At 41.3% G+C, this 10,779-nt stretch overlaps 1 protein-coding gene across 2 annotated transcripts in view; it reads right to left on the bottom strand.

Annotated features, from left to right (window-relative positions):
- The window catches only part of kalrna (kalirin RhoGEF kinase a), a 200,152-nt gene extending 191,446 nt beyond the window's left edge, over positions 1 to 8,706 (bottom strand). For both annotated transcript variants that reach the window (XM_089002867.1, XM_089002868.1), the window contains exon 1: positions 8,410 to 8,706. In XM_089002867.1, the coding sequence (XP_088858993.1) occupies positions 8,410 to 8,476 (67 nt within the window). In that variant the 5' untranslated portion in view covers positions 8,477 to 8,706. The remainder of the gene's footprint in view (positions 1 to 8,409) is intronic.
- Positions 8,707 to 10,779: the final 2,073 nt, after the last annotated feature.

Here is a 10,779-nt window from a genome sequence, read left to right as displayed (position 1 = left end):
CTGGGTTATATAAAATGGCATTTTATTTCGGTAATCCCTTAAAATTACTTCACCGGGAAGAATTTTCTTCTCGATTTCAACACAAGTTTCCCGTTTTTGGCACAATGATTAGGAATTGATTTTTTTTGGGCTTGTTTTTCTATTTAGTGTCTCAAATAAAAAGGAAAAGATGCAACAAGTTGCATCTTTTCGGTAGCACGTGCATAACAGCACTGTTTTTGATTAGGAGGAATGTCGGTGCCATTTGACTGTCATTGCTGGACAACTCCAGGGTGCTTGTGTTTTATTGTGCCTGTAATGGGCAGAATTTTTCACAGCCCTGCTTTGTTCGGAGAGGTTGGTGCTGGAGAACGGTCGGCGGCTTGAGGAGCTGACGATGACAAGAAACAGATGCGTATTTCGAACTGTGAGTCTAGTTTTAAAATTGAAGTGGATTGCGTGGGACAGAATATGTGTGACTCTTAAGGCAATTCTCTATACGAACACATTGTAAACATAATTTTATTTTCTTAAACGTCCCATTCATTATACATTCGGTCAATTACGTCACATCCGCCTGTCTAAATAAAAGTTCTCTCGCCCCCACCATCTCTGCAGGAGAAGGACGTGCCAGCCTATACCATCCACGGTGCACCTTATTGTGCAGAAAATACGATGAAAGAAATGGGATCAGTGCCATTTTTTCCCAAAGTTCAAAGAATCTATTGGTCTCTTACTTTTGATTCTCTGATTGATTTTTCTATCAATAAACGTACGTAACATAGACAATCTCTTTTTGTCAACGGATGCTACAGCTTCATGTTTGCTTTAAAAACCTGGCTTGTAGTAGATGTGTGCACATTTTCAGCATGATGTCCCTAATCCACTGCTGAAAAGGACACTTTGATCTTCTCCTCTTTAATCTATAACTGCTTCATACAACAAAGAGGGCGCAGAAAAGTGCTAAAGATTGAATGACTGTGTCTTTTTGTTGTTATTTTGTCTTATTTTACTTCAAGGTGGCGCCGTGAACCGCAGCTCCTATATTTTGTTTTTCTACTTATTCGTTTTCCTTTCTTCTTCCTTTCATAACTTTGCTGCAGTGAATTGGGAATTTATTGAATGTGAGACGGATTAAGGTTATATCATTACTTATTGCTAATTAAAACCCTGAAATGTTTTTGTGATTGACAATATGGATAGAGTGAGTCCAGATTTTTGCATGTTTATTCGGCATCTGACTATCTGACTGTTTTGTTGGTGGAGCACCGTCGAATGGATGCATAACGTAACCCCAGCCTCAACTGTATCACCTAATAATGTGGTGTGCCATATACATATATGGAAAACCTTTTAAAACATGTCATTCACATAAAGGTGCGCTTTATAGTACGGTGCACCTTGTCGTGCAGAAAATATGATAAATGGAATATTTGTGTGTTTGGGTCATTACTTGTTCTGCCATGTTTCTGTTTCTTTTGCTGTTAGTTGATTCATTCATGTTTTTTTTGTTTGATACTTTGAAGTATTTTTGTTCTTATGACATAGTTTGTTTTAGATTTATATCTCTGTATTTCTTCGCTCCTTCCTCCTGTCTACTCTTTTGGGTCCATCAACCACCATGCAACGTGGCAGCTTTTTTTGCAATCCAATAATGATCTATTTCCCTATTAAAATAGCTAGATGTTGATATTCCCCTACATAGGATGAGCAGGATGTGGGGCATGGCATTGCAGGTTTGGAACCTCACCTTACAATTGCAGTAAGCATATGCACTCACGCAAGAGATATACTCTAGCTGCTTTATGACACATGTAGAGCACATGCACATGCTGACATTCAAATCTGTGGAATATTTTTCATGACTGAGTCTGACATACTGAATCATTTTGACGGCCAGAAAAGTTACTTCAAAAGCACGGTAGAATCCGCTGGTATGTGGTGGTGCTTCACTTCATCGGCGCAATGCATAAAAGAACAAGCTCACCCACAGTAATCACCGATTGTGAGGATGAAATTGTTGCACTCGGCATTAATGAACAGAACATACATTTGTGTGTATTGAGCAGCTTGGAGCATAAACACAAAGCTCACATTCTAATTCACAATTATACCAACCTCATACAGTATATAGTAAGTGTATAGTGTTTACGCAGTGGGATAAAAATGTCTTCACAAATCACAAAAAAAAATCCATTTGATTTCCATTTATGCACTAGAAGGTGTTGTTCATGCTAATTTACTATCAATGTGACTAGAATATTTCACCGTCAGGAATAATACATCTTGAAAGGCACATCAAATTTCATGATTTAAAATGTCCTTCTTAGGATTGGGCATTGTGTCTACCCAATTTAATGTCATCAAGTGGGTGCACCAAAAAAATAAAGAAACAAATACATGTAGGTAACATCCGACTTACGAACGGGTTCCATTCCGACCAAACGGTCAAAATGGTCGTAAGTCAAAAGAGAGACTCTGTGCGAAATTACTTGCAAGTATTCTAAGCATAATAGAAATGTCACAGGACTGAAATGTATAACTGTGTAAAAATGTTTCATAAACAACAGCACATCGTGTAAAAAAAGCATATTTGACATATGAAACTGTATTGAATCAACATAAGGTGGCTGTGCTATTTATAATACAAGAGGCCATGTTTTTCTTTTTCATTCACGTGTGATTATTAAGAAGCCTGATGGATGGATGGACAGACCGACAGACAGACGGACGGACGGACGGATGGGGATAGATAGATGGATGGATGGATGGATGGGTGGATAGATAGATAGATAGATAGATAGATAGATAGATAGATAGATAGATAGATAGATAGATAGATAGATAGATAGATAGATAGATAGATAGATAGATCGATCATCCCAAGGACCAGACACCGTAGTTGGCATCACGGTGCATTTTCTGTTGTCAATTCCACCCTTTCGAATTCACTACCGAAAGACATCCATGACACAGTTGACCCTTCCAGGTTCAAGGACAATTTAATTTAAAACCACACCTGTTCCACGCTGCCTGCAATAACGACATTAACAGAGGCAACACCAACAGTAAGCTCTTTTTATTTTACAATACACCTTTCCTCTTGTTTTTTAAAAAATTACATTCGATTTTCACAATGTTTTATTGTGTTAGATTGATGTATGTTTGTTTGTAAATGTAGTTTTTGATAGAACAGTAAGTACCTTTGAGTCCTGTTAAAAATATCTCAATGAATGTTATATGTACATTTCCGAAAGCGCTTCTCTAATTCAGACAATCCTCTGGCAAGGCAGCATTCGAGAGGCTGCCTGCTGGATCTAAGTGTGCACACATTACCCAGTTCTAGATGAATGAAATGTCTCATCTCAGTGTTGATGTAATTTCAGTTCAGATGACAAGATGGCACTCAGCATGATGAACCCGCGACCGTTTTAAGCCAGTCGGCGGACGATAACCCAGCGCCTCTGCTTCCCACATGACAGCCAGACTCAGCAATATCAGCAAATATGCATCTTTAATATTCAACTAACCCTATAAAAATTATGACCCAACTAATCATGAAGGATATCATATTGTCAACAAAGAGACAATGAAAAGCCAGTTGTTTTCCATGTTGTAATGCAATACATCAATCTTTACTAGTAGTATAAGGGGGAATGTTAATTTGTAAAGACAGAAGGTACAGTATTGACATGCTAACGTGTAATGTGTGTGTGTTATTTTCTGTCTCGGACTGATAGTTCTAGTTTCTTTTTGTAAAAAGGCTCATTAACATAGTCAAGGCACATTTTTCGGCATGTGTGTATACTTCATATTCATGACCAAACACAATCAACTTCTTTTATGTACTTTTGTCATTTCATTCATCAGCAAATGTGACTCATTTGTGGAGCTACTGAAAAAACAATTATGGAACATGGGAAAAATAGAAAATCACATGGGAAATAAATGAATAAAGTTCCAACTGTGCTCAAGCTGTTATAAAACCTTTATTAACCACACAGACATGCATTTGTATAACATTTTTTGTATTGTTAATGTTTGAAAAGAACTATACCAAATACCACTATGTAAAAAGAATGAGACAGTTTACTGTCAAATTGAGAGCAATAGCGGTAACTCATGAGTAACTACACCGGCCAAGTCATATTGTTCCTTCTTCCGGAAAAAAAAAAGACTCTCAAATATCGAGCTTTGAGGCTTTGGAAGTCCAAGTGACAGACAGTTTAGGGTTCCTGCCTGAAACCTTTGTTGCCACTTATTTGATCTTGCCAGAGTGTCAAGTGAAGGAGAGACACGGCAGCGCAGAAAAGAGATTATTAAATCTGATGGACTCACGACGCAGAGCTTGCATCCATTAGAGCAGGGGTCGGGAACCTTTTTGACTAAGAGAGCCATAAAAGTAAAATATTTAGAAATGTTTTTCAGTGAGACCCACAACACGCGAGCTCGCGCGCACACACACGCACAGACGCACGCGCGGCCACTTTTCAACAAAATGTCAGAATTTATTATTTAAAATAACTGTGATAGTACTCACCGTTAACATGAATGGTTTTCCGTTCCTCATGATTGGTAAAAATCCAGTCAAACGATCGGTATGAAAGTCAACTTGCCGGGTACATACGCGAAGTTACTGCTACCGAGCCTGCACACAGCTCATTAGCTTCCACACTTGCTACGCACATTACTATACACAGAAGTAAATTGATGCTAACGCTAACATGGGGCTTGTTAAAATGTCACTGACAATCGACTGTTTCATCGATGGTATTGTTTCATTGCAAATTAGAATCAGAACATTTTCTCTCGACAAACGCGAATCCTCCGGTGCATTCAAGCTGAAGTGTACTCACCATTTTTTTTACTCGTCGGGCTCATTTAAAGGGGCGTTTACCTGTTTCAACTGACGGCCAGTACCATCCAATCAAAATTGCGCTTTCCGCCAACTGCAGCCCCAACAGGAAATGAACAGCGAGAACAACATGAAAAAAGCGAGAATTTAGCGAGAATTTAGCAACACAGGCGAGCTATATGCAATCATCAAAAGAGCCATATATGGCTCTCAAACCATAGGTTCCCGACCCTTGAATTAGAGGATAGCGGTGCCAAAATGGATTTCAGATGAATAATAGACATCTAACAAGACCTCACCACGTACTTGAAGGAAATGGATGCACGAACAGGCGGCCCGGTAGTCGAGTGATTAGCACACCGGCCTCACAGTGCAGAGGTTGCCGGTTCGCGTCCTGGTCTGGCCTCCCTGTGTGGATTTTGCATGTTCTCCCCGGGCCCGCGTGGGTTTTCTCCAGGTCCTTCGGTTTCCTCACACACTCCAAAAACATGCATGGCAAGCAGATTGACCACTACAAATTGCCCCTAGGTGTGAGTATGAGAGTGACTGTTTTATGTCTTTGTGTGTCCTGCGATTGGCTGGCAACCAATACAGGGTGTCCCCTCCCCGTAGACAGCTGCGATAGAGTCCCGCACCCCCCGCGACCCTAATGAAGAATAAGCAGTATGGAAAATGGATGGATACACGAACGCCTTGTTAACAAGCTCTGGATGCGAAGAAGTGACGAGGCCTTTAGCTGTGCTGTGAGCACTGTGGCACGCCCAGTGGGTCAGATGCGCTGCTACGAAACGTGTGTGTGGCTTGTTTAGGCCCGTCCCAAAATAGATGTCTGTACTATAAATGGGTTAAACCCCATTTCAAAATTCTCCCAAATCTTTTCATTTAGAAAAGGCAAATCTAGCAAGAAGGGGTGATGCCCTCCCCTGTTGGTATTCTGCCGTTAAATAAAATCTTACCAAGGTTTCAACATCTCAAATCAGGGAAAAATGAGATTGTCCTCGTCTGTCAGCATTTATCTTCTTTTGACGTAGCAAGGTGATTCAAGTATCAACACTTTACTGGTGCTGACAGTGTTGGTGCCAGAAGAAATCGGACAGTCGGGATGATTTAGGGCTTCACATTAAACCACACACATGCTAGCTCACATACACACATACACATACATACAAAATAAATTGAGGGTAAAAATATGCATAAAGTGCTGATAGAAGTGGGTCCTTTTACATCAGTGTTATCCTCATTGAATTAGTACTGACAGACTTCTCAGTCTGTCACTGATACAGTAAATGCCTATTTTGCTGTTGACTGAGAAATATGCGCCACATCGTTCGTAGGGGTAAATATACATCAGGGATGTTTCAAGTGGACAGTAGGAACTATGGGTACATCCTATTCTCTTAGTGCATGTAATAATAATATAATAATACATTTCATTTCGAAGCGCCTTTCAAAACTCTCTAGGTCACTTTAGAGTCACAGGATATGTTTTTCATTAGGAGTAGCATCAAATCAAGTGGAAAGGTAAAATGATGCTAAAAGTTAACGATTGGGTTTTCTATTTCCTGAATGTGTGTGACAGGTCAGCTGGTCTGTTGCCATGGCAACTAATGAACCTGCACCACACACTCGGACACACGCGCACGCACCGATGAGTCACCTGAGGCACCTGAGGCACCTGATTGACAGGTGGTATTTGGGGGAAGTCAGGGAGTGCGGGGGGCTGTGATAAATACGCGGGACAGGTTCGAACCTTACCTCACCTCTCCAGTGCAACTCAAAACACATCCGCATGTACCTCGGTCCCGGCACCTCCCACCAGAAATTCCATGGAGGAGGGAGGAGATAACAAAGGAATAAGACGGGGTGGGGAACGAGGGGGGGGGGGTTATCCACTACCAGTTTACAAGACTAAAATAATGTATTTGTTTATTGATTATTTATTTCACGTTCGAGTCAAACTGTTGAGCGTGCGTGTGTGGATGTGTGTGTGAGGCAAAGATACGATTGAGGAAATTTCATGATTGATATCACCTGCGAAACAAGCTGATCATGTGATACCCGGAAATTGTAAAGCCTTTTTAAGAGCATGCGCAGAATAAAATGTTTGCCGAGTTCCCAGACCAATTATTGACACTATTGTGCATCATTTTTCTCGTGAGTACTTTCAATCGCTACGAAAAGTTACCATTTTGGTTACAGTTAAAACGCTAGGACTGCTGCTAGAATGACTAGCGCAACACAAACAGACCAACTCAAATACTGATTGTAAATACTATGGAATACCTGCAAATGCATTTTAAGTAGTCAGTGTTATGTTATGGATGTCGATTGGGTGACACTAATGGTGAGCCAGCAAGCAAAGAAGAACTGAAATTTCAAAGCATGCTTAAAACAAAACAATAAATGTATAAAGTGACATCGCCATTTTCTGGTCTGGGATGCATATATACGTATTTTCAGAAACACAAAGAGAAAAGAAAAGCGCTATTCTGACAAGATTTCGTGTTTTTAATGGAAGACGCCCAATTTTAGTTGACAATGCTGTTTTCACATCATTTCAACACAAATTGAAAAAAAATCCAACACTATTAAATCCGTTCTTTGGTTTTTCTGATGTTAATCATTCATCCATCAAGGAGCAAGGCCATGCTTTTAACTTGATCACACCATGTTGCCAACTTGGTCAACTTGGTCCTGCCTCTTGCGGGTATTTTGATAAGAGCATAACAGTGTCCCTCAAATTGCAAGAAAATGGCTTGGTGGCAGGGCATCATCCAATACCACAGTAACGTAATGAGCTTGCACTCTTTGAAGCAAGTCAACAAGTCTCAAGTCCAACCCTCACCTTGCAGTTAGTCAGAAGTACAGACTAAAAATGAGATGCCAGTTAAACATAGACACCGTTTTTCCATATGCAACAAATTTGGAGAAAATTATTAAAACGCTCCACATTCAGCAGTTAACGTGCATTACGTTCTTAGCACCTTACATCATGTCTACTAGTTCCTGCAATTATCATTAACCCCCAAAAAATAATGGTTGCCACGAACAATCGATTGATTGACAATCCAGCCCCCACCCACCCACCCACACACACACACACATTGACACTTAAAAGGCTTTGTAAAAAGACAAAATTTCCCCCAAAACGACACACGATGTCTCCGTGAACCCAGTAGACATCAACACAGACACGACGTGAGCGCGCACACTCACGCACGCGCTGTCTGCAGAGGCTTGAACATCATTGCGATAACGTCATTGAGTTGCACATTAGGCAACACATTTACTGGCGTCTAGGAGCAGCTGATTCAAAGCATGGGAGTCTGTTTGCTGTTTATATGAGCACACCGACACATAGACAGACGCACTCACAATGACAGAAAGTGGACGTGCCCAAATACAAATAAGCACATTGGGAGGAGAGGTTAAAAAGCTGCGTGCAGGACGACACCGGGCTGATGTGCAACACACCAGCTTTTCTCCTCGCGTTCGGAACGGGCGTAAAGGTCTCATGTGTGGCTCATTTTCTGGTCATGCAATTCGCTGCCCTAACTCCACCGAGGTCTTCCTACCTGTTTTGAAGAATTCATCGGTGTCGGGGTCGCTGGGCGCCTCCTCGGCCGCTTCGGCGGGGTTCATGCCGGATTCCGGTTCGACACAACCCCACCGACAAACGAGTTAAAACAAAAGACAGAAGAGACGGTAAAAGGGGGAAAACATCCACTGGTTGTTAGTCCTCACATGTCCAGGGTCCAGTTTATGTGGCCTCCATCCCGTTGCCGGGCTCGCTTTGTATCGCCTTCTGCGTTTGTTTGAAGCCTGAATGCTGGCAGCGCTCCTCTCTATTGTTCCCAGTCCAACCTCCCCGCTGCTCCGCCAGGGTCTCTCTGCCTCCCCCACTCTCCTTCCAGCCACCCGCCTCCTCCTCATCCATCCACCCCCTCCCGCTCTCTCCTCCAGCCCCTCCCCTCCATTCAATCCACTGACCTTATTAGCATCATATGTGTTGGTTAGAGTTCGACTAAGACCAAATACTTTCTTGTAGACGAATCGTCATGTGATATGGGCAACTTATAAATAATATCCGTCTGCATTTGCATTGATTCAAAATAATATATAAAAAAGAAACAAATAATTCCTGCATCAGAAATTACACATTGAACACAATATACAATTGTTTCCTGAAAGATGGATCTAGAAAATCCAAACCGAGCTGAGATGTACTCTAATGAAGCTCCAAACCGCGCATACCGATCATTTATGTCACTTTTCACTTTGTTTTCCACCAGAAAGCTTCAAGGCTTGGAAAAAGCCCTTGTTGATTCAGGACATACAGTATAGAGAATGCAGGTAAAAAGAAAAAAAAAACTTGACAAAGATTTTCATACAAGAGACTAAATATAATTATAAGAAATATAAACACCAACTAGGCGACCTAGTAGCCAAGTGGTTGTCCTTGGTTGTCCGTGTTGGCCCCAGGCTCCATGGGTTTTCTCCGGGTCCTCCGGTTTGCTCCCACATTCCAAAAAACATGCATGGCAGGCTGAATGAACACTCGAAATTGTCCCTAGGTGTGAGTGTGAGAGTGAGTGGTTGTTAGTCTGTGTGTCCTGCGATTGGCCATCCACCGTCAACTGCTCTAGCACCCCCCACTACCCTTGTTAGGATAAGCAGATCGGAGAATGGGTGAATGAATGAATGAATGAATGAATGAATGAAAACAAATTAGTAAATATAAGAACAAGCAAAAGACACCATTATCACACGATGTGAAAAGAAAACAGGAGTAACACAAGAAACTTGGAGAAGATTAAATTTTGGCTTCAAAAATTAAGTACCCAGAATATTTTGTGAAGGATAAAAATTTAGGGCGGCATGTTGGTTGACTACTGAGCACATCCGACTCACACAGCAGCAGTGGAGGGTGTGATTCCAGCTCTTGCTTCCCTGTTTGGAGTTTTCTCCAGGTCCTCCGGTTTCACTGCCACATTACAAAAACAGGCTTACTCTGAACTGTCCCTCGGTGGGTTTGTGAGCCTGAATGGTTGTTTGGCATTGTGTGCACTGCAATCTGCTGGCAACCAGTTCAGGGTGTACCCTATCCAAAGACAGTTGGGATATGCTATAGCAACATGCCTGCGATCCTTGTGAGGATAAATATATAAGAAAAGGGATGGATGGATGGATGGATGAATGTTTGAAACAAAATTTAATGCTTGCAAGCTACCAATCTACCTTAACTGTTAAAACCTCCACACGTGTGGACTACATATTTTACGTTTTACTTTGACTATGTGGTCACGCTGAGGTCAGTCAGATCAGTGACAAATTGGCCGATTTGGGGCCACTGGTCTTGGAAGATCATCTCTTAAAAACAGAAGATAATAATGGTATTAGAGTCCAAAGCAAAAATGATGGGACATGTGCATCTTCCTACAGATCTCCTGCTTTTACTGTGCATTCCTTGTCTACAAAACATGACATAATCCTAAAAATGTGCATGGTGATGAATGTTTCAAAACATCCCATGCCACAATACATTTTGCAAGATTATTTTTGACAATACTATTTTCTCTATTTGAAACATTAAAAGATACAAAACATAAGTCACCTGACATAAATACACCCATAGAGTGGAGTCGAGTGGAAGGAAAACAATGCTTTCAACAAGACACCGCACACCAGTCTGTCACCAGATGTGTCTTCCACTGAAGAATAATAAGCAATGCAATGCTATCATCTTTCATCATGTTGTAGCTTCGAGTCAGTCGTAGCTTCAAAGAAGTCCAAGATGGCGCCTGAGTAGGCAGCAATCAGCAAGTGCTCTCATGAGCCTTGTTTTTTGTTGTTGTTTTTGTCTCGTTTTTGTGTTTTCTTTTGTCACTTTGTGTCATGTGGAACGGATAAGGATTGTTTTTCAACATTTTTTGCCACAATATTCA

This window comes from Hippocampus bargibanti, linkage group LG08 (genome assembly GCF_051943395.1).
Source record: "Hippocampus bargibanti isolate YZ-2025 linkage group LG08, ASM5194339v1, whole genome shotgun sequence".
NCBI lineage: Eukaryota > Metazoa > Chordata > Actinopteri > Syngnathiformes > Syngnathidae > Hippocampus > Hippocampus bargibanti.
Note: the sequence above shows the minus strand (reverse complement) of the source record. Positions and strands in the feature narration are given on the sequence as shown.